The sequence below is a fragment of the Brachionichthys hirsutus genome, chromosome 10 (genome assembly GCF_040956055.1).
Source record: "Brachionichthys hirsutus isolate HB-005 chromosome 10, CSIRO-AGI_Bhir_v1, whole genome shotgun sequence".
Classification (NCBI taxonomy): Eukaryota; Metazoa; Chordata; class Actinopteri; order Lophiiformes; family Brachionichthyidae; genus Brachionichthys; species Brachionichthys hirsutus.
The window spans coordinates 10088877-10113792 of record NC_090906.1 but is presented as its reverse complement, the minus strand read 5'-3'; the positions used below and the strand labels follow the sequence as shown (position 1 = coordinate 10113792).

Here is a 24916-nt window from a genome sequence, read left to right as displayed (position 1 = left end):
ACACCTCCTGCTGTCATTTTCTATCCATCATTTTCATTTTGCCCTTGGGACCAATGGTGGGTCACGGGACATACACAATACCTGTGGCTATTACAATTATGTACAGTATACATTATAGAGATTCAAAGTGAGGCAGTCAACCAACGAGACGATCTATCTCACTGTGGCAGAGTCATCGTTTAGCAGGCGTGCCAACTGGCCACGGGCCACTTCAATAAATTTGACAGCAGCCACTTGTCCATTCCGCCTACTGTCATTAGACAGATTACAGGGGAAAGAGAGACGACACCTAATCACATGAAATACCAATCCCTCTAAGAAAATCTGCCACAGGTAATCCTGGACCTTTTCAAGGCGAGTGGTTTTATCACTAGATTATTATGGGCATGTACATGTTTATCCGTCATGAAGGAAAAGGATTTGAGGACTAACCTTGTGCTCTTCAGACTTCCCTCATCTGACAGGGTCTTGGTGGAGCCTTTGTTCTTTGAGAGCCAAGACTTCACTCCGTCCACACGGTCCTCGACCTCTGAATCGGTCTCTCCTTCATCCCCGCTTTGAAGACAAAAATCAGCCAGTTTGTCAAGAACATCAGATACTCTACTGCATCGCAGCCAAAGTTATTCATCATCAGTTCCACATCCAGAAGAGAAGGAAAAGTATTTCCATCATGTGGGACAATTCCTCTGGTTTTCAATATAAATAAACTTTTTTGGGGGAAAAAAGTATTAATGCATATTTGGCTTCATTACAGCTACTTTTATTAAATTAAACTGGATTTTGGGAGAATTCAAAGCATTTCAAACAAGAAATATAACTGAACAACTTGTTCTCAGAATATTTTAGCCTTTAGAATTACACAGGCAAAATACTGGTTTGTTTCCACACACAGAAGCTTGCCGTTAGTAAATGCAATCTTATTTTATCACACATGGGTCAGTAATGCAAACCAATCCAGACAATGGAGATGCTTTAAGAACGTGTGAACCAGACAGAGACAGTCAACAAACTGTTCCGCAGATGCTTGAAGTAAATGCAGAATGCAGGCAGAATGTAGATGAAGCTGTCGGAAGCATAATTCACTTAATTTTGCTGGTTCTGGGCTGCAAACATCTGTGTGGCATGTCACCTGCTCCCAGTGATTGTTATTGGTGTGAAGACATAAGATGGTCCCGAAACCCTACGCTTGACATAATCAATAAACAGGAACCCGTGGATCCCAAAGAAAAAAACTTGGCAGCTCCCTCCTGGATAAGGTCATGCTCCTCACTCATTTGAAATCCACGGTGATCTATCGGAATTATACATATCCGTGTCCCAGAGAGTTAATGAGGCAGGAAATAAGGAAGAGGAATGGGCTTTAAGTCCAAATTGTCATCATGGTTGGAATGTATTTTGGATACATTGTGTATTTTTCAATTTGTAGAGAAAGTCAAACTTCAGTGCTAAATAAGCCGACTCCTGTGTTGCATGTTGACTTAAAAGGAATTATCACATTTCAAAGAGACATTTTTAAAATAATACAAACGCATCCCTTCAGAAAACGTACATTTCATTTGATTGGTGCAGCTACGGAAAGCCCTGTCAGAAGAAATTACATTTCACATAAAACAGGTGGGGTTTTTTCTTCTTCAGAACAAGATGCTGCGTGACGCATAATGAAATAACAGCAGTGACCACGAAAGCTGTGATATTACAGCGCTGCAACTTACTCTTTCAGTTGATCTACAACAGCCTTTGAGTTTCATCTAAACTGTTATTTATAGTCTCACCTATCCATTAATCTGGAATATTTGCCTTGTTTATCACAGAGGTGCAGCTATTTTTCTTCTGGCGTCCGCAGACAGGTGACTATCATTTCAAATGAGAAACAGCAATGCAGGCAACAGATACTGATTCTTCGACAAGCTTATCTGACTGAGCCTTGGAACCGATATGTTTGCAAAATGCTTATGTAATATTCAAAGAGGTGTGAGATGACAGCCACTGAGATCTGTCATCCACCTCTATTACACACATCCATCTCTGTATGTGTCCCAGCGAACAGCTTACATCTTCCTTCACCATCAAGCTTTGTTGCTACGCATTTGCCCGAGGAACAAACGGCAGAAAAGTGGCGGTCTATGAGTTTTGCGGAGGGGTGATGACATGAATAAAGTGCCATCCTCTGGTGCTCACACTGAATGGCATTCAGGCTTTCTAAGAGCATTGACATGTTTAACTTTTCATCATTAACCTTACATCCAGGCTCTCTGGATGAAGGTAATCATGACCTCAGACAAACTAAATGACTTGATTTTATTATTTTCCACAGGAAAATCACCTAATTTCTGATTCTGAGAAGCGCCTCATGGGGCAGCAAAAGAAAAATTTAATTCCAAGTCCAGCTATTCCGCATTCTCCTTTTGTTTTACTCCCTCTCTTCTTCACCGCATCCTAAAAAAAATGCATCTGAGAAAAGCTCACAAAGATAAAAGGTTCATTAATACCAGAACGTTGAATCTACATGCTTCCCATTTGTCATTGCTGCGATCCTCTGCCTGTTTAACATATTACACAACAAAATACTGAAACCAGCCCTCGGTAAAAATAATCTCCCTGTCCCCTCACTAACATACACACTCACACATACAAATGTGAAATGGAAGGTGGCTTGCAATTCAGTGCCATGCAAATGGTGTTACAAACGATCTGTCCTTGGCCCCGAACGACTAGCTAACCAGTCCTGAGGCTCGTGGAGTCGAGCAAGCCCAAAGAATGGAGAAGTGAACAATAATAGCTTCTGACAATTGGCCAACACTTGCTGTAAATCTTTGTCACAAATACTTAAACTCAACATCAAATCCTGTATAGTTTGGTTTTATCGGTTTAGCCCTCGCATTACTAATATCGTATATTTATGGGATTCACGAATTATCTATTTGAGAGTCTAGGAAAGCCATTTAGGTTTTTTTATTAAAAACATGCACCGGTACACACTATACCTCTAGATGTGGAATAATGTCACACCAAGTTGATCATGCCATTTATTTCTCTAAAGTTGGACCTTACGTTACTCGGATGCTGCAGCTTCTACATAGACCTTCAAAACAATAATTTGACACAATGATGTCAAAAGAAGGGAAATGAGATTAAGTAAAAATAGAAAATCATTCGTTCGTCGAGTTGCACAAAAGGAAAAGCAGAGCACTGATACACAAAAAGCAACACGATCATGAGTGTGATTTCATTTCTCTCCGAAGAAGCAATCAGAGGTTAAATCTGCAAATTCTGACCAGGTATACCCGCTTCAATCTACAGCAGAGATTTCTTTCATACGCTCCGGTGAAGGTTTAAATTATTACAAGCCAAAATATTAGTTTCACTGCATCAAAAGGGGAAGAAAATGGAATTCAGTCAGTCAGAACATTATTTAACATTTAGAATCAATGACGTTTGTTGATAACGGTTAATGCTCCGCAACGCTTTGTAATGAGATTGGATTAACTTGCCTCAAAATTACCAGATGAGTTTGGAGTGAAAACATTTCATTAGTGCAGCGTCACTGTCCACTTGCTGAATGCGCAGCCGTTACACACAATCACAGCACGCAGCATGCATTTCAGTCACAAGCATTGGTGCACACGATTGTGTCATCCACACCTACCTCACCAAATTTGTTTGAAGGGTACAGTACCGATAAATTAAAAAAATATATATATATTTTCACTGGGGGCAAAATCCATCGTACATATTTTTTGATGTAATGTACTAATATACTTACTAGTAAATTCAATCAAGTTATTTTAACGCAAGATATTCACATGATAAATTTTGGAATCTACATGGCTCCGTCTTGGAATGATGAAGATCTATTGTGTAAAACCCAAACAAACTCAGTGAGCTATGGGATTTTTGCACGTGCTTTGAAAAAGACAGAGGAACAGATCAGTGCAGTTCATTGCAGGCACGACACACTCAAACCAAATGCACGATGAAGGCGTCTAGTCATGCAGCACATTTATAAAAAGGTGTCTGGGATAAAAAATACTCACAAAGACAATGTAACCACAGGTCTGAAACACGGTGCCGTTTTTAATTTGGGTCAAAAATTTCCTACGCAGTGAGACTGACTTAAAGGGGAATGCCATTTAGAGTTGTAGTCGATTTACCATTCAGGTTAGCGCTTCCTCTAGCATTCCGCACAGTATCCTGCATGCCATCAGGTATTTCAAACTGTTTGGTGTTGCTCTGAAAACAAGCTCTGAAATCCTCTAATGAGGCTAACTGTGTGCAGAAACTAAACACCAGGCTATCCTCGAGGCACAGCTTTTACCGGAGATGCATACCATCAACAGTTTTCCCCCCATTCTATTTAAAATCATACCTCACAGTGTTATTGTGAATAACACAAACACAAAGGATAAGTAGTACTGCACGACGATTGAAATAAAAATGGAAACAACAATAATGATGGAAACAAAGAATTCATTTTATGTTCTCACATTTTGTTCTTTCTTTTCTGGTATTTTGTCACCATGTCTTGCAAACTGCCAAAAGTGCGGAATGCACCGAAAGGAGAACAAGGAAGGAGAGAGAAACAGAAAAGGTGAGATACACAAAGGACTGTGTGAAAAGAGGACAAGATTAGAGATAAAGCAAATAAAGCATTTTAATAATATCCATTGTAAAGCAGTGACACGGTAAATCTACTCAAGTTGGTCGGCTTCCCAAACAGCGCTGGTGTGTGTTGTGCTTTCCTGTCTTTTTGGAGTTTGTGTTTACCTTAGTTGCATTGACGCGAGCCCAACCCTCAACCCCTCTGCAAAGAGGGAAGGCGGACGCAAAAATGAAAAACCAATTCCAAGACAAAAGATCAGAGGTGGTGAGGAGAATTAACTGAAGTAAGATGTATTTTGGAGAACAAAATATGACTTACAGTGTATAAAAAAATACTCTGAAGGGAGTTGTGTGAGATTTATAGAATGAAAATGTATCGGTTGCAGTCGGCCAAAAATAAAATGACCTGTTCTAATTTGACACGAGTTAACTTGTGTTTGTAATCAGGCTTCCAGCTACATTGCAGTGTCTGCTTTACAAACAGACACTCAATTGAAATAAAAGGCAAGTTGATCTTCATTTCTTGTTTAGAAAAGTAAAGCAATACCCTACCTGCTGATTAAGTCGTCATTATCATCACTCTCCATCTCGTCCTCTATGGCGGCCTGCAGGTCACCTATCCTCTTGAAAGCTAGTTTAAGGTCTACTTGTAAACTCTGATTCGCTGCCTCCAAGCTCTCAATGTCCATTTCCTGATGAATGGATCACAGCACAGAAGAAGCATGGTCACTTTCTCCGACAGCGACAGCAGGGAATCATTTTGGATCCCAACTTTTAAAGCCTCACCAATTCGTGTTTCTTGCGACTTGCTTCAGCCTCCTTCTTGGATAGCTCTCCTGTTTCTTCTTTCATGTCCCTTATCTGTCTCTGCATTCGCTTATTCTGGTCCTTCTCCCTGTTTTCTGCAGCAACACGTTGATTTCTTTCTTCTGTCATCTTTTCAAGGTTCTCCTTCAGACGACCTACCAGGCTCTTGGGAGAACAAAGGGCATGTATGGACATATGAAATGAAATAAACACTTATTATAAAATGGTGTTTACCATTCAGTGGGTTTTTTTTTTTAATTCTACACATTATGAAGACCGGGTATCAAAGGATCAAACTTATGTTTGTGTTCGACCAGCATTTCTTCGGATATACTGTGAATCTACTTAAAGACAGGATATGATAGGAGCATGGTGGCGTAGTGGGTAGTGCTGTCACCTCACAGCAAGAAGGTTCCGGGTATGATTCCTATCTGTGCAGTTTGTGCGTTCTCCCTCTGCATGAGTTTTCTCCAGATTACTCCCAAATCCCAAAATATGCAATTTAGGTGAATTGCTCACTCCATATTGTACGCAAGTGTGAGAGTGTGTGCGTGAGTGGTCATCTGTGGCCCCACGATGCACTGGCGACACATCCGGGGTGTCATCAACCGCGGCTGTAGACAAGATTTTCTCGACGACAAGAAAATGGATGGATAGGACAGGACAAGATAGGAAAAGAGGAATAGGATCCCTGTCCATGTCCAGTTTCTGTTCCATTTGTGATCCATTTGATTAGAGAATTACTTTAATCAAGACAAGATTAAATGCACACAGAATAGTGCCGGTAATCTCATGTGTGGCCATGAAGCAACTATTCACAACACGGTTTCACAACACGGATTGCAAAGTGTCAACAGCAAATGGTTCAACTCACATAAGGTTAGACGTTAAGTCTGTCTCAGTTATACATTCCATTGCAAGTACTAAATTAATCCAGATTAAGGAATCTGGATTGTAGGAGCAAACACATGACTCACGGATTTCATTCTTGCATTGATTAGAGGAAGATTTTTGCTCTGACAAAAATAGTCGTGATCACACACTCTTATAAATCACTTCCATGTGCCACTTGTAGCACAAAGATCATCTACTTTCATTAAATGTTGACATGTCCCCAGCCAAACCTGACACAATAAAGCTGCTATAAATTGAAGTTATAGTCAGTGAAGGCTGAATGCGTTGATCTGCATTTTAAGCCTTTTTCAGCAGCACGTCTGCACACACTATTAACTTGCTTTTATCTTCTAAACAGACATCATCCTCATGTGTTGTCAATTACTGAATCAACCTTGAAAGTATATAATAAAAAGACAAAAGGTACAAATACTTTTTCAATTGTGAATTCAATATACATTTATTCTCTGATGGAATAACAGCACCTCACAATTAAGGGGGAATGAGGGGACACCATGTCCTTGATTTATACAATATATACCTCTTAATAGAAAATGGAACTGTCAAATTTGCAATTACAGGTTCACAGAGCCCTTTTTTTATTTTAATAATCACAGAGGTTTATCTCACCTCCAAGCGTTTGATCTGCGTCCTCTCAAACTCCAGTTTGGTCTCGAGCTCACGGATCTTGGCCTCCTGACGGCACACAAGAGACTTTTCCACCATGGACTGTTCTTGGAATTCTAGCTGGCTCTGGAGCGAATGGACCTAGAGGACAGACGCACACATACATATGCCTAATTAGACACGGAAACATTCCCATTGTTGCCTCTTCTTTTATACTCTTACGTAAGAAATATGAAACCTAAGACGATGGTGACGTTATGAGTATTTGTTAAATTAACATTCACTTTTTCTACCCTTTTAGTGTAAATTGAAAGCATCGTGCAGCATCTAAATATTGTACATCCAGTCTGAATATCGAGGTCTAGTAAAGACTCCAGTATATCGTCAACAGAAGGGTTTGTGGTTCAGCTTGCGTAACAGATTAAGAGTTTTTTTCCACAGGCTTTTGGGAGGAAGCCGAGCAACATGCAAAGCATGTTTGTTTCATCTAAATCTTTTTCTCATGACTGATAAAAGGAAGAAAGATAAGTCACAACAAAACCGGACTAAGGGACAGCATGGCACTTAATGAGGGACTTTGTGTCTGAGACAAGGAGGATTTGGAGTCCTGCTTTGATATTACTAAAGAAGCTAGACTTCCCACCTACTGGGGATGAGATAAACACTTCAAGGTCAGATGCTTTTGATGGCTATCACAGCTTTCTGTGGCAGGTTTTAACAATGCCTTGCAGCCTTTTGTATCTTTAGTGCAGCCAAAATATATTTTTGATGGGCTTTGCTTTCATTGAGCGCACCACAGATACGGCAAGTGTAATGCTTAATTGCATAAGAATTAGGTTCTGCTGTATATTTAAAGTACTATAAAATGCAATGCAAACAAAACTAAAACAGTCACTAAGTTCAGCCATAACAGCTGAGGGGTAGAATCATTTTTCAAACAAATGCATTAACAAATTAAATGGGCCTCCATTAATGCATGACACACACAATACGATAGAGGTTATAGTCTCAAAACAAACAACGCTAAATCAGAAAAACACCGTAATTATTGAGGCCCCAACATGTGGCTAAATTAGTAGCATTAACCTTTATACCACATGAATACACATTTACTTCTAATCTGAAACATTTAGCTCATAACTCAAGTACACAACATCATGCAGAAAGTAAAGCATTTTGATGAGGACACTGTCTCTCCTAATATATTATTCAAATACAATGTGCTGTTGTCAACGTGCCAACACACCCATAGTGAAGATGTTATCATTTTGGCTCTTAATACACATTTACAGCACACAGTGACGGCTATTACCATTAAGAGTTGTTTTGTGATAAGTGATGGGCTTGCTGCAAAGATAAGTAGAGCAGTCTTGAAACATTTTGACAAGCTTCTGGTTCTAGATTTTAAGTACTGGCAAAATGTAAAAATATATATTTATAATTTTTCGGTCGTTACCTACTTTTTTCTGACAAATTTCTGAAATTTGAACATTTCTACATTAAGCTGGAGAAAACACAAGAATTTGGTATAATAGGTAAAACCATGGAAACAAGCTGCTGACCTCATGTGTATGACCTCTCTTTAAATAAAACTGCTTAGAGGCAAAAGAGCAATTTCTCCCTTTGACTCCAAGTCACTGCTGATTCCTGCTATTTAAATGGAAGTTGCATTATAAATCTAATAAGCTGCCCTAGGACCAAAAAATGTGTCAAAAGCTGAGATCTAATCAGAGAGAAATGTTCAGGCACATGCAATGTAGGTTCCGAGCAGGCAGCTGTGATGTGTTTTTCAATGTTTCCTTTAACCTTTTCTTGAATTTCTTGCTTCTCCTTTGTGGCCTCTTCCAGCTGGGCCTGCAGGTCACTGATCTGGCTCAGGTCCCTTGTAGACTAGTGAACAGACACCCAAACACACAAAAGAAATTAGAGTATAGAAAGTCAATGTATGCCTCAATTATCCTTAATTGTTAACATAACACACGTCAAATAATCCTCACAAAAGAGGTGATCTTTTCAACCCTATCTTTACTTTGTGTATTTGTTGACTTGTCAGGAGAATTACAGAGAAACTCCAGTCCAAATTTACATGAACCTTTTGGTTCCCAACGAAGAACCCATCTTGGAGGGGAGCAACATAACACTTAATGTCAAATAAGTAGGATGAGTTGTGGACTGGTCTCTACTCGACAGCGAAAGAGAGAGAGAGACATGGTGGCATTAACAAAAATAAAGAAGCCTATCTGGAAGATCAAGATGTTTTCTGGTTGTTCCACAATGGTTATGTTTTGAAGCATAAATAAACCCACCTACACGAGTGCACAACCCCGCAGAAAGGTGTCAAATCGCTGGATTTTGTGTTAATTCAGATGAAGTGCATGCCAAACATTTACATACGTGTAGCTTTTTATAAATCCATGGCACAGATGGCGCAGAGGAGTGAGGCAGACTGTGTTTGCTATGCAGCCTATTTGACCTCAGACCCTGCGCTCTGATACGAGTCTGGGCAACAAACCCACTACCCAAATGCAAATGCATAGAAAGGTCCCAAGAACAAAATAAGAAGAGAGGCAAAATCAGGGCTTCTACAGACAACAGAAAATACTTAATAATCGGAAAAACTTTTGAAAACACATCCACACATGTAGTGGGTAGTATTAGTACAGTTGTATATCATGAAAGAGTGAAATATCGCCCTCGGAATAGGTACGCACTCAGAGTGCACTACTAGTCTGTCATGTGATCTGCTGAACAGATTGCATCTCCCTGATTGCAGTCACATATCGTTTGGAGAAAGTCTCATCCAAACCTCAAAGCCACTCTACATCAACATACAGTAAATAACAGAATGTTAATTGCACTGTTGAAGACGGTACCCAACAGTGTTTTAAACAAATTACAGTACGCTTTGCAATCTGCGACTTGGTCCATTTCCATATTAGTGTACCCTTCAATACTGATAAGGATTTCCTTCACAGAGGTCTGAGAATGTTCAAGGCTTTCAGTCTCTTCACCAGAAGAGTTTGAATTACCTGCACAACTGCGGCTTTGTGTTTCTTCATCAGCTCATTCACGTCTTCCTGATCCTCCTCCATGCGTGACTGCATGTCATTCTTCTCCCTCTGCTGACGGCTGGCCTGCTCCTCCAACTGAAGCATTAAGAGACAGGGAAACACTCACTTTAGCCGAGCATGACAGGATTTATTCATGAGCTATTGAATATGATAAATGGTCATTAGCCGGCTGAGCAATAGCAGTCCTGGAATCTTATCTAATGCAAAAAAAAAAATCACAATCTGGATGAAGGTTCTGGGTGGAGGATGAGACCAATTGAAGATAATCAATTGGCTCATTTAGACAGGAAAAAGTGCAGTGCCAGTTCAGCATACTGGTGACGTCCTATTTCAGTTTATCCTCTCCCCTCAATATGCATTCTCGAATCTGAGACATTTATGAGACCTTCCCTTGCCATAAATGCAGCAATTAACTAGCAAAAAAAGTCACACGGCACTCAGTTTTCAATCCCAGGAGACGTAAACATCCTCCGTCTGCCAGTGAGATGCAGGCAGCTCTCTTGTGATACAGACATTAATGAGCTGATAGAAAAGAAAAAAAAGTATTCAACAAAGGACATTTTTTCATTATAGAAATATTTTGAAAAGACATATGCCAAAGGGCATTTATAGTTTTATTATCCCACTATGTCTGGATTATGTGTGAAATATACTTTCTTAAATAATTTCCATTGATTGACTGTTTACAATAAACATTTTCTTAAAAAACACTATTAATGTTTAATATTGTGCACCTAACTCCACTATTTTACGGTAGGTTATTCAATAAAACATTTACATATACTATGTGTGTGTACAGACAGACAGACAAGTAGATGTTTATACAACTCTTTGTTGCAAATAAACTTTGATGTTTTAACTTCTCAACAGCTTAAAGATGAAAAAACTCACCGACAATTTAGCTTTGACCACATCCTCCATTTGGATATGCAAGTCCTCTATTTCATTCTCCATGCCCTTTCTAGCCTTCACTGCTGCTGCACAAGTGAACTCTGACTCCTCCAGCTGTGAGAAACAGGAGGAAGGAAGAGAAACCGAAGAGGAGGCAAGAGTTAGTAGGTCAACATCAAGGACCTATCCGAGAGAACATCCCCCCCCTCTGATATAAGGAGGAAGGGGGATTTATCTTCTTCTGTAAAATTATTATATACTTAGTTTGGAAATAGTGGGGTGGGGGGGGGGTATCACAATTTCAAACCACCATCTTTTGGGACACAATGAAGCATTTAATGGATTAAAATACTTGATTTTTGAGCTGGGCGATCTCCCTCTTGCTGGGAGCATTACTCTTCAAGTGGTCCAGCATGACCTGTGCGTCAGCCAGAAGGACTTTTGTTCGTTTCAGGTCTTTCTTCAGCCTCTTTTCTGTCTCCACATCCCTCTGGCTCACCTGAAATGACAAGTGGTACTGTCGCAGATTGCCTTACACATACTGTATATTTCTATCCTCCTTAAAAACCTCTAGCACCTCTCAAAATGCAAAAATCAGTATATTCACAATCAGGGGAAACATCACAAAGTAAATCACACCCAGTTTACGGCACCGAAGGAACCAGAGGAAGAGTGATAGAAGTACCTGGTCCTGGTTGTTCAGCAGTTTGGACTCCAGCTCTCTTCTGTCACGCAATACTTTCTGCTTGTCATCATACTCCTCCTCCAGCTGCAACTCCATCTGTTTCAGCTGCAGGACACATGAGCAGCATGTCAAGATGCACCAACAGATGATGAGCGAGGGCCAATGTCAGACAGAACACAACATCAAGCAGGCTTAGACACGGCTGCTCTCACACGTCATAAACTCATCAATCCCCCTGAGCAGATCTGCTGGTCTAAACAAAGATATTACAAGATCAAATTTCAGCTTTTAATTTTTACACTAAATGTTGCAGATATTTTTTTTTCAAAATTGTGCTTGTTGTTTGTCATACATATTAATCCCATGTGATTTTCTTATAAATACAAATATTTTTTTATACAAATGGGATGCACTTTATTTTGTTATAAAATTTACATTTTCAAAATTAAAAATGTAATTAATAAACATAGTATTGGTTAAGTTTGCATAAATGCAAGTATGAGAATTAGCCTGAGAATGAGACGGCCTACCTTCTTACTGCAGGACCGCCTGATCTCATCCACCTCTTCATCCTTACTCTCAATTTCTTTGGAGTGGGTTTGCCGCCGCCTCTCCATCTCCATCTCAAGCCGCAGCTTAGCCTGAGAACATAATGTCAACACACACAAATAAAAAAAAACACACAAGTGCAAATCAAACAAGAGCCTTTCCTCCGTAATTAGATATCTAGCCTCTGTCGCAAATAAGAAACACAAGATGCTCATGCAAAATTTGTATATTGTAGGATGGAGTTACTTTTGAGTATGGTTTGATACAAGTAGCATTTATCAGTACATTCTCAAATGCCACATCTGCTCCAGTCTGTACCTGCTCCAACATCTGGATGCTTCCAGCCTGTTCGTCCAGCTCCTCCTCTTGGTCTTTCACCTTGGCCTCCAGGTCACGAAGCTGCTTCTTGACCTTAGCCAGCGAGGCTTCATCCTTAGACTCCTGGGAGGACAGATCTTGCAACTCAGCCTCCAGCTGCTCTACTCTCGTATTTACGGTGCACAAATCATTGTCCTTGTCCTGCAGGTGGAGACCAGGCCAGTTATGTGGAACAGATAGCAGGAAAAGAGGACATGCTGTCTTCAAGAGGACTTCCAAATCGCACAGCGTAAAGTAGCTTACCTGCAGCTGCTGGCGGAGGTTGAACATCTCACCAGTTAGTAAATCTTTCTCTCGAGCAAGCTTCTCCCTCTGGCTTCTCTCTCTTTGGACCTCAGCCTGAGACTGGTTCTGCTCCAGGTCATATCTGGACCGCATACACATGGATGCACACACATATACACAGCTAAGGAAAATGTTGACTGTTACCAATCTGTTCATTTCACTGGGTTGAATAGGTTCATATCGAGTGGAGTAGAAACAATGTGTGCTTATTCCAAAGGCTACAGTACATTTAGTAGATAAAATTAATGAATTGAGTCCTTTAGTGGATATAAACAAAATCTCTGGGTTTATGTGGAGTTGTGTCTGAGCGCAGTAAAATGTGGCGTTTCCTCGCTGCTGTTACTTTACAGCTGTTGAGTTTATGACGCGTTTCCCAACAACGAGTCCAACAATCATTCAGTCCCACTTCTATTTCAGCCTCCACTGTTTATCCTCTTCCATTAGCCATCAATTTACAATTGGGTTGTAATAATGTTTTCCTCAATTGTCTAGGGCAGGAACACTTCTGGTTAGTGAACTCAACAGCTCAGTGTTTCATGCTGTCAGCTCGCTGTAATTCCCCGTTTTCTTTCTGAAGCGCATCAGAAAATAATTTCACCCACAGAGCATCCTCAATTAGCCGCAAGGGAGAGATCACATTCTGCCACAACGATAGCTTCTCAAGTACTTAAAGTCTGAGTCATTTCCTCTGTTAATGCAATTCCACAGATTACAGAACATTTCAGTTCCTCTTCAAATGAAAGGAAACGTTAGCGTTCTGCCGAGTGGGTTAGAGAGTCTTCTCCTGGACAAAGAAACGGTATTTTCTGCAATGCAAGTGTAACGGACAGACAGATGGACGAACTGACCTCCTCTGTTTCTTCTCCAGATCATGGTTGCGGCTCTGTAGGCCCTCCAGGTGGAGTTTGGTGTCCTGCAGTTCCGCCGTCAGTTTCTGGCTCTTCTTCTTCAGCTGCTGCACAGATCGCTGCACATCCTCATTATCCGCCTGCAAATCAGCTAGCTGCAGCATGCACACAAAAAGACACACAAACTCAGGAAAATAAATACGCTAGGCCAATATATATATTGTTATCGGTAAGTTCATGCAACTAACTGGACTCAAGTGAGGTAAACGTGATCCTTTAATGTCATAAACTGTTCCTTGCCCTTCTCTCAAGATGTCTTTTTCCCTGCTGCTCCGTCTCCAGCTCGTCATCAAACTCCTGCAGGAGTTTCTTTTTGGCAAAGTCCATTTCCCGAATGGCTCGGTTGTATTTTATCCGCCACTCACCTCCTAGAGAAAAGGCGTGCAATTTAGAAAATGTCTGTGTGACATTTTGGCTTCTTCTGCCTTTAATCTGAAAAGGCTCAAAAGATCAGAAATGATGGATGCCGTGGATTATGGAGCACAATGTACTAGCTGTGACGGTTATCATATTCAAGAGCTGAAATAGTAAAATCTCTGCAGGAATAAAACTTATTTCATCAAATCCTGACCTTGCAAGGTCAAAAAACTCGACAGGTAACTACAAAGCCGTCTTTGTGCTTCAACTCTAATCTTGGATAAACCTTAGGTAAGAATTCAGAGCACACCACAATAGTAGTTAGAGAGGGACATGTCTAAGTGGCACTTTCCACAGTTCTTTGCCGACTCTAATTTTGGAGCTGTCAGAGGCTATCGGAAATATAACATCGGCCAAGCAGACATTCAGGTTCAGCTTCATTTCCAAGTCTTATCATTTTAGAGGTTGTCCATTCCTCCTTCACATAGCAACACCAGCTCCTCCATCAGTGTTAGTCATTAGCATATATATAGCATAATGACAACTTGCAGGGCCACCGGTTTGATCCCAAAGATTATTTCCTCATTCATCTAAGAATTTTGATATGCTCTGTAATGACTTTTCTGCTGAGGTGGGTTGAAAAAGAGGGGATAGGAAATTAGGGGGAGGGGGAAGCCTAAATATGGACAATATGCTTTTAGTGGGAGCTCTGTTACCCAGCAGGAGACCAATCAACAACAGGCATTAGCTGTATGCCTGGGAGGGGGGGGGGGGGGGACATTTTAATCCCCGGGAGGAAAATCGTAAGCTTTGAAAATATTCTTACTAGCAGCATCACGCAAAGAATTTCAACATCATGTCTCCTGCTGAAACGCTCGACAAAGCCGCTAATTCCCACAGCTGCAATTAGTCTAAGAGAGATTTCTCAACTTGTGGATTTAATGCTAGTGCGAGTCATTCAGTAAATTGGGCTTCTGACCTGAGCTGACATGCCCAGTAGAAAAGTGAAAGGAGGCTACTGTCAACATCACAAAGTCTAAATTGAATTAAGTAATAGAAAACACACATTGGCACAAGCTCCAACAGCCAAGATTGTGATTCCAAAGAGAAGGGGAAAACACTGCCAATAGTTGTTTCTCAAATGTTGGGTTTAGAATTACATAAATGGATGGAAGTAGATCGCCTGTGTCAGCACTAACCAGCATCATCACCGTCGTCCATCTCCCCATTGAGCTCTGAGGTTTTCATTAGCCGAGCTTCCATCACCTCCATCTCCTGTGATTCCAACTGCTTCTTTGTGGCATCAAACTTAGCCTGGATGCAGAGTCACACGGCATTAAAGAAGAGCTCGTCAGTCACAATCAAATCTCAAATATTTTTCATGGATGTGTTAAGTATATGTGCCTGTAGGTCTTTCATCTCCTTCTCCAAGCAAAGTCTCTCTGAAGTCTCAGTCTCCAGTAGCTGGGATGCTGACTCACTAGTGCCTCTCTCATCGGCCAGCTCTGCCAACAAGTCTGTGAGCTGGACACACACACACACACACACACATACACACAAGACGACGCATGCTTTCACTATGATCAAATTCTTATCTGAAATTAAAGTCTGACTCTGTCACCACTCCAACACAATGATCCCAGCGTGCGTTGTCACGTGGGAAGAGACCCACCCTGCTCTCCAATCGATCCGTGTTCAGTCTCAGCTCATTTCGCTCTTTCTCCACCCTCTCGAGCTTCAGCTTCTGCTGTTGTATCTCCTCCTAGATCACAGAATGTAGCTATATAAGGTTACGTGTATTTTTACAGCAAAAGTCTGATCTACTAGGAATTACAAATGAAAGAGGTTCCCTGCTGAGCAATGTCTGACTGATGGAGAGGTTTGCTCACGTCTTTACTTCGCATCTGCTCCTCCGTGAGCTGGACCTTAATGAGGGGCTGGACGGTGGTGAAGAGCTTCCACCATGGCCAGTCCTTCACGCCACGGTTCTTGTTGATGTTGTTCTGGATGCAACGAATCGCTAGATCCTGAACCTAAATGCACAAACAGTCATAGAAAGTCATGCAGGTGTTTTAATTGCTTTGTCAGTGTCAGCGTAGTATTAATGGAAGTAGATAAAAGTGTATCTGTAAAATATACACGTTTCTTAATTAAGTCAGTATAGATAATACTGGCTTTATAGCTGGAGTATGTCCATTGTTGAATAGGGACAGATGGTTTGAGTGCAGTGTTGGGCGGCTGTTGCTCAGTTGGTAGAGTGGGTAGTCCAGTGATCAGTAAATCAGTGGTTCGAATCCCAGCTCTGTCCTTGGGCAAGATACTGAACCCCAAATTGCTCCCAGTGGGTCTGGCAGCACCTTGTATGGCAGCAGTCGCCCACTGGAGTGTGAATGGGTGAATGTGGGGCCTAAAGCACTATACAAGTGCAGTCCATTTACCATTTAATGCACAGGTCTCCTATGGGGACAAGGAAACAATGGCAGAAAAATATTCATTACTCGGCAGAAGTGCTTTAACTGAACTCGGGTAGAACCTCATCCTCAGCACCGATGAGCAAAACATTTCAGTCTCCATTTTTGTATTATATTGTCTATGAATGGGCTAGCAGCCATGCCAAGACTTGCCAGCCTCCTCTGGAGAGTTTCTCCAGAGTGCATTCCAAGGCTGGAAGCTAATTTTTGATTAATTAAATCAAGCAAGTTGGCAGCTAATTCCAAGTCTAACACATTTTCCACGTCACTTATGCATGGGGCTCTCGAGCTGCGGCAGATTATGGGCAAGCCCAATCAGAGCGAGACAATACCCAGCATCAGGTACATTTCGCCCTAAAAGGTACTCGCTATGACAAATTAGGATTTGTCATGCAGTAAAAGCCTCAAAATGGAGCAGAATAGAACAAATTTGATTTAAAATGAACTGAAAACTAAAAATTTTGTTTAATTCATATTTTAAAAAAACAACAACTATAAACTGTGCAATGTGAATAGTTCTTTCATACTTCCATTCCACGGAGATGTGTGTGTATGGACACGCATGCAGGCATGTGTTTATACAGTCATTAACATCCTTGGCCACATGTTTGCTGGTCTCTGATGTGAAGATAAAAGTTAAATAATGAGATGTATTTACAGCAGTCATTTTCATATATTAGTTCCAAAAACGATTCACAAAATTTTTCTATCTGTCACTTTTTGAGACAGTGTTTGAAATGGACATGCAACTTGCAATATTTGAATGAAGGGTTATAAATTCAGTGATAATTGTTTTTCAGCAATATTTTTCCTATATTGCAGTACATAATGAAGCTGTCCATTTTGTCAAACGTCTTTAATAATGCTTCCAAAGAATGTCATTATCTCCCATCTGCCACCTCATGGCAAGTGATAACACAGCGACTCGATCACATATGGCCAAATCAGGAAACATAGTTCACTATAGGATTCTACAATAGAAAAGTAACCTATTAACTCTCTGTGTGCCAAAGTCGCAAAACTGCGATTACTATTACTATTTATTAGTATTAGGTTACTACTACTAATAGTTTTTAAAATGATATGTCCTTAAGGGCTACGCTATAAAAATAATATATACCTTAAACAAATGCAGAGCTCCTTCATTACTTTACAGTTGGAGGTAATGTTTCTTCAGTATGAAACTACACAAATACATGTTTCAAAAGGAAGCGCTACTGCAGAATCCTGTCTCGTGAGTAAGTATAACTTAAAATTCAGTGAGCACTGTTGAAGGGAGAAGGTTCAAATGAATAGGTGTAGCATTACAAGGTTAAAGCTACCTTTATGAATACCGCTTTATACTGATTTGAATGCAAATAACACACAAAAAAAAAAACCCAGCTTGTAGGGTACCGCAAGGACAATATTCCCAATGAGGTAAGTGCCTGCTGTGGCAAAATAACAGACTTTTAAGAGGTCACGTTGTCCCTTTGAGAAGACGAACAAAAGAGGGGAGGGGGGGGGGGGGGGGGGACACAAGAATTTGTGGATTTGCTCTTTAATGTCACATGGGCTCAGCACAGAGTCACAAGGGTAACCAGCCAGGAACTGCCACTCAAAGAAACTTTGAATGACTTTCCGTCACATTTCTGTCATATTCTCATACATCAGAAGCTCCACCTGAACTCACTCCTATGGTTCCACAAGCAAATTATCCTCTGCCATAGCTGCTGCTACTGAATACTTCAAGCCGTGCAAGAGGCATTGGAGCCAATCAATTTCCACAAAGGAATAAAAAGGTAACAGCAAGAGCACAATTTTACATGTTGTTATATTCACCCCGAGTTGCAACATAGCCTGCAAATCTTCGACATGGAGAGATAGAGCGATGTCCCGGGAGCTTGAGATGCTCCCGGGACATGCAGTAATCTGCCACAGCCTCACGACTGTCCAGTTTAATTATTGTAAGATAATTGAAGCAAGTGTGATACAAAAAAAAGAGATCCAACAGGAAAAATGCCTCGGAGATAATCATTCCAAGAGGTGACAGTATGATGAAATAAACATGTCATATTTGTCACAGAAGGACAAAGAAAACCTTTTTTTTACACACATCTATCTCTGCAGATAGAGCTAATAATGTTAAAAATATATTAATGGTTTTTTGTACACAATACCTTGTCAAATCTTTGTTTTGTTGGGGAAAAATTCTGATTATGCATGTGTGGAATTCTCCAAGGCCAAACGACTCCAAACTGCGTGACGCGTGTTTAGTCATGTCTCAGCCTGAGTGGCTTTTTTATCCAATGATCTTATCAGTGATCTGTCATCCTCTGATGTTATCAGAACTAACTTTAATCATATTATGGAAATGACTAGAGAGCCTGATTTAAGAATTCGGTCTCCAGTGTTTGGACTCACCTTAGATAACCAGCATATGCAATAGCTTCAGATTCAGCACAAAGGTAATAGTTGCGAAGGTGCATGTATATTTCCAAAAGAAAATATCGCAAACAGGTCTTTGAAATATATCTCAATTCGTCTTAATTGTGTAATTAAAATATTTGCTGTGAGCAACTTTTTAATTACCCTGGATTTAAGAATTCTGGGAGAATTAATTGATATTTGAGATAAGGTGGGGACAATCATGACAGCAATATGTCTTTTACACTATCTGATCTTCTAAGAGATTTTTCAGCATCTCTTATGACTTTCATAAATTCATTTGCACTTCAGCCAAACTGAATTAGAGACCCAAATGTCTCAGCCTTCTATTCCAGATGTATTTACAGGAGATTGGGAGCACATGGGGTAAAGGAAAAACTGGCGTCCTTGCTAATGGATTTTGTAATTGCATGGCCGCCTGGCAATTTTGGTTGGTTTTCTTTGGTTGTTGATTTGCTTCTAGTTCAAGCAGATTACGAGGCGTCAAGCTCCTTAGACTGCTTCACTGTGTGAATAAATGACCTTTGAACTTGAGAAAATAAACTGACCTCTCTCTCCGTGTCACATTTTGAAACAACATTTATTACTGACACTCTCATGGTTAAAACAGTGAATGCTCAGAGCACAGAAGTTCCCAAATATAAACAACTTACTGATTTTCCATTTAAGAAAAATAAAGAATTCATTGGTTTCACTGGTATGTGATGCCATGAAAACAAGGTAGTTACTCACTACCAGCATATCATACTGCAGTAGAGCGGCACTTTGTGACTGCTGGTTCATCACTGAAGCGACACATTCACTTATATAGTAATCACAGTGACGGGGAAGGGCCGTGCTGCTGCACACATCAAAAAAGTACTGTGTGAGGTCCAGAGAGATGGACTCATCACATACTGGGAGAAAAATTGAGGATGAGTGGAGCAGATGAGAGTTTGAGTCAGCAGCACGTCAAATGAAGCTGCATTTAAGGGGAGCCGTTGGGCAATGCAAAGAAAATGCACGCGTCATGATCAAACATCGCCCCGGAGCAGCTGATTGGATTACAGTACAGGAGGGCAATGGATTTAAGGAACATATTTCTAATTAGATGAAGATTTACAGCAGCCGTGCTTCCATCCACCCCAAGAGTAGATCAAACTAGCAATACAATTAGCTCTAAGCAAGGAACTCTCAACTCCTGGTGGTAAGAAAGCCTCTGAAGCTTTCAATCCCCATCTAATTGATTTAGAGAGAAAAAAAGCAGCTGAATGGCAAAAAAAGACCTTGGAATCCACTTTTTTCTCCACTCCAAATACAAAATTTGTTTTGCCTTGGAAATTTGTGCCTTCTAATGATTATCCTCATTCAAATGATGGCTTGGATGAAAAGTGTGATCGAGGGACAGTTTATTTTATATTAATGAATTTAGATGCATGCATCTTTGGCGTCCCGTCCTGCTCACCTTTCTCTTCTTGAAGGCTTGCCGGGCCAGGTAGCCTCGACAGGATGCTTGGAACAGAGTCAGATTCCGCTTGGTCTGCTCATCCCTCTGCTCCTCCAGCTTAGCCAAGGTGCCAGCTCTGAAGAACAACTGCAGCAGAACAAAAACACATGGCATTGGGACATTTTGTTTTCTCAGAACAAACGTATGATTCACCAGAGGACTAGCATAAATTTATTACAGTTAAAAACAAAAAACAAGCCTAGCATAATAATAATAAAAGTATAATTGGATGGATGGATGGACGGAAATAGAACAGCAAATACAGTAAGATCTACCCTTGGTGTTTCTCCTTATTGAACATAACTTCCTTCAACCTTAACTTTCAATATACCCATCTCAATCATCAATGTAGCCTCAGATGGCGCACAGGTAGTGCCTCCCTTGAGCCGGTCCCAAGCCCGGATAAATGCAGAGAGTTTTGGCAAGAATGGCAACCGGCGTAAAACTTTGCCAGAGTTAAGCATGCAAGCGATTATTAGATTGATTTGCTGTGGCGAACCATGAAGGGACAAGCCGAAAGTGGAAGAAGATACCCATCCCAATCACAATATATTTGAGATAACAGATTTTTATATTACTTAGTCAGGATTTGGCAAAAACAATATTATAACTTATGTCGATATTCATCAAATTCATTTGGAACTTTCAAATGTGTGATTGTCAGCGATTGTCTTTGTCGTCATGGCAATCTCTGATGACGTTATCTTTATGGGCTGGGCCACTGTCACTGGTTTTTGACACAAAGCACATTGCTGGGAAACCACGGGAATGCTTTGTGAATGATGACCTGTGTTTGTCCACTTTTGAGACCATTCCACTCTCTAAAGTGTGGAGCCATGAAAAGCTGCCTTCATTTCTTTTCGTGAGCCGCATGCAGCGCTCATACAGTTTCTGGGAGCGCAAGTTGCTCTGTTTTGTACATTACTGTATCTGTTTATTTTCTTCTTGGCTGATGGCCACTTTTCCAGATGATAGGATTAGACGTCGGTGTGCCAGGTATTGTTTACTGAAATAGCTTTACCGCGGTCATGGTGAAAAACAAAGAGGGCCATCAGCTGCGAGAATTTGCTCTAATGACCTGAAAAGAAAGAGGGAATTACTGTCACACAGTCGGGCAAGGGTAGGGACATGAGTCACGGGGAGCCGCTGGGTGACAGGCTGGAAGGGGGGGGGGGGGGGGGGGGGGTAAGGCTTGGCGTGCCTCCAAATAAGGATGGCGAACAAACCTCAAAGAGGGGCAGGTTTATTGAAGGGCACACTCCCCCAGACAACCGGTGTCTTTTAAAAAAATGCAAGGATTAGAGCTGCAGGAGGAGTGAACCTAACAGCACCATGCAGCAAAGGTTTATTTGTCTTAAGCTGTTCATTTGTTTGAGATGCGGGATCATTACTTACCCGACTCAGACCCATGTGGTAGATGCTTTTCTCCAAATCCAGGCACTCCAGCAGCTCCTCCACAGCCTGGGTTAAGGAACACAAGTACACAGCCGCACACACACACACACACACACACACAAATGTTAGTTTATCAGCTACCGAGTCCCGTGGGATCTTCAACTAGTTCCTCAACTCTTCAGTCTTCCGCAGTTCCATTCTGCTGCCATATTAAACTAATGGTGGAGGTTAGTTTCCCTGTCTTTTATCACATCCCCCCCCCCCCCACACGGATCTTGTTTGCCCCATCAGGAACTTCCCAACCACAATTTGTCCCCAATAATCCACCTGGTCCTAGATTATTCCTCATCACCTCCTGGTAGTTTTGGCCCTACGGCACCTTTAAACACACAACATCTCTACAAACGTAGATCCTGAGCCATCTTGAAGCATCTCCCTGTCCATCTAGCAGGCTGTGTACACTGTAGGCATATTTCTAGCCCTGTTCTCGCTACTTGAGCCTCCAGCATGAAAGAACACATCTAGATTACACCAGGAGAGATTTACAACGAGCACTGAGGGGCTTTTGTTTGCCAGTGTTTCCACAGAAACTCAGCCCCAGTGCACAGACACAGGGGAAAAGAGCTTTTCTCTTCCTTAACCCCATTCTTTCACTCTCTAGAAACAAACTTTGCATTCTTTTTATCTTTACTGTACTTCATCTGGTTCCTCTCTTGCAGAGGGCCAATTCACAGCACATCCTCACTTAGAGAAAACAACAAAACCTTTAAAACAAATATGAAAAACAACTTCTACTCAAGGTTTTTTCTGATTATTCCCTCGGCTAAAGAGATTATGTTTTTGTGCGTGTCTCCATGTCTGTCTGCAATTCGTTAGGGTGTCTGTAGCAGGATTATGCAAAACTAAAAATCTGATTTCTGCAAAACATTGTGAAAGGCAGGACAAAGGCCAGACTATCACCAATTTCACTGGATCCAGACAGTTCCATAAGGTTTTTTTTTTGGAAACTGGTTCAACAGTTCTTGAATAATAAGAAAAAATGCCAGAAATAATGTTGGAATGCTGAAGAAAATTGGGGGGAAATCTACCTTTTTATCCTTTATAAATGTAGAAGTTAATGCGCTATTCAGTGGCGTGAACAGTCACACCAGTGAAAACATGTCCCTATTGGAGGAATTTAGGTAGTTGAGAGTAAAAAAAAAAATAAAAAAAGGATGTTAAAGGATCTTCTTCTATTTACGGACGATGACTTGAACCAACTGTACGGTCTAAGGCAACAGGGAAAATCCTTGGGAGCCAGTTCCCAAAGTCCACATTAAAAAAGATGACAAGAAAATGTAGTTGAATTTATTTTACAGTACTTTCCAAACCACAATAATGCACTGCCTGTTTAACAGGGATGACACTGATAAGGTTAAGTTGATTAGATCATTACAATGGCTCTGATGAATGAGGGTTTATTTCTCTGTCAGTCTGCTGCTGACGAATCAGGGCCAGATGTAATGAAGCCGCCTCCTCACAACATTAATCTTGGCTGTTGCTCGGACGCAAGGGGAGCTGAGCATTTTCCTCCTCTCTCGCTGATTGACTTACTCTCTTCTCGTCCTTCACAATGTAATTCCTCCCATGCTTCTTTGTGAGGTGCGGCGCCAGAACATCAAAGCGTCTGCGAAACTCTGAGAACACCATGTGATCCGGGTAACCTGTGAAGGTCAGTATTGAATAACAACATTATATTCTGAAAGTGTTCGAAGAGTCTCATCAGTATTTGGGGAGGAATCTCAAGAACCTGGTTAGATTTATTTTTTTAAATACAATTGGGCAAGGGCGTCTTGGCCTCTGTGCCTGTCCTTGTGTGATTTATGCAGCTGGCTCACCTTGCCTGTAAATCCGAAGAGCATCAAGCAGCTTGGAGCCACGCAGCTGAGCACGGAGCAAGGCTACATCCAGCTGCATTAAGTTGGGATCTCCAGATTCCCCTTGAGTATCGCATTCCCCTGCTTTGAACAAGGATCCACTAAGAGCCTTGAGGGCATCTGCCTTAGGCAATACGCAGTGAACAAAGTGAATTCTGGACCTCCGCACCATATCAAGGAGAGCATCCTGGCAAAAAAAAAAAAAAGTGCTCTGATGAGGAACAGATCATTCCAATGCAGTTAATTATTATTTGTACGCAATCAGAAGTTTGAAACATCTAAAACCTATCCATGCACAATTTACCAAGATAATTCGGCATAGTGCACATGCAGGCTAAATCTCCAATCTCTGTAATCAGCATGACTATTTGACAATACAGAATATACATAAACAAATACACAGCATATCAAGTGTAACTAGAGCCACCGACTGCTGCTCAGGATCTTTACTATGACTATAGGCATAGACAGTGTTAATAACCCTACAGCTAGCCATAATAAATTGTGCCTGGACTTCAAGCTCAAGCAACCAGGGACATCAGCCCCCTCAGTGATGGCTGATCACCAGACTTGGACTGGAAACAGGCCCCGAGTCCAGCAGAGCCTTGCGTCACATCTCGGAATATGAAGGGAAAGTAGGGATTTATAGCAACTGGGACAGTAACTGTAACTCTGAGGATGAGAAGACCACGCCACCGGGGACTTGGTGGAGGTTAAACTGCGGAGCAGTGAGATAATATTTTCACTACTAATTGAGTAAATTATGATTTATTTCTATGAAATAAATTAATATGAAACAGGAAACAATGAATGAAGAATGTGGAGACTGGGACAGTGATTTTTAGAGTGCCTGGGAAGACAGGCCAACAAACACCTACAAGCAAAGGTTGACTGAGTGAGCATATGCATCCCCTTCTCTTACCACTTGAAGCTTTATCTGGATGCACAAGGACTTCTTCTTGATTGCAGCAACCCCTGTGGTGAAGGTCTTCCTCATGCTAGTTGCCCGTCGTAATGACAACTGGGAAACACCTTCAAGGCCCGCAATGGAGCCTGACAAAACAGTGGCTCCGCCTGATCGACTCGTGAACAATGCACTGATGATCTTTCTGCAAGAAACAAACTACCTCACGCAAAGTTTCGCAAAAATCTTCTAAAGCAATACTTCTT

At 41.1% G+C, this 24916-nt stretch overlaps 1 protein-coding gene across 1 annotated transcript in view; it reads right to left on the bottom strand.

The window, feature by feature from the left end:
• Positions 1-24916, bottom strand: part of LOC137900896 (unconventional myosin-XVIIIa-like) — a 45258-nt gene that overhangs the window by 5751 nt on the left and 14591 nt on the right. Inside the window, exons 20-43 of the mRNA XM_068745043.1 lie at positions 24669-24855; positions 23708-23933; positions 23424-23533; positions 21831-21896; positions 20394-20522; positions 15941-16084; positions 15724-15813; positions 15456-15575; positions 15251-15365; positions 13935-14062; positions 13635-13789; positions 12745-12868; positions 12442-12642; positions 12105-12215; positions 11575-11679; positions 11242-11388; positions 10890-11003; positions 9957-10073; positions 8734-8817; positions 6931-7068; positions 5386-5571; positions 5152-5291; positions 4485-4529; positions 433-555 (exon numbers count right to left, since the gene is read on the bottom strand). Of these exons, the coding sequence (XP_068601144.1) occupies positions 433-555; positions 4485-4529; positions 5152-5291; positions 5386-5571; positions 6931-7068; positions 8734-8817; positions 9957-10073; positions 10890-11003; positions 11242-11388; positions 11575-11679; positions 12105-12215; positions 12442-12642; positions 12745-12868; positions 13635-13789; positions 13935-14062; positions 15251-15365; positions 15456-15575; positions 15724-15813; positions 15941-16084; positions 20394-20522; positions 21831-21896; positions 23424-23533; positions 23708-23933; positions 24669-24855 (3105 nt within the window). The remainder of the gene's footprint in view (positions 1-432; positions 556-4484; positions 4530-5151; positions 5292-5385; positions 5572-6930; positions 7069-8733; positions 8818-9956; positions 10074-10889; positions 11004-11241; positions 11389-11574; positions 11680-12104; positions 12216-12441; positions 12643-12744; positions 12869-13634; positions 13790-13934; positions 14063-15250; positions 15366-15455; positions 15576-15723; positions 15814-15940; positions 16085-20393; positions 20523-21830; positions 21897-23423; positions 23534-23707; positions 23934-24668; positions 24856-24916) is intronic.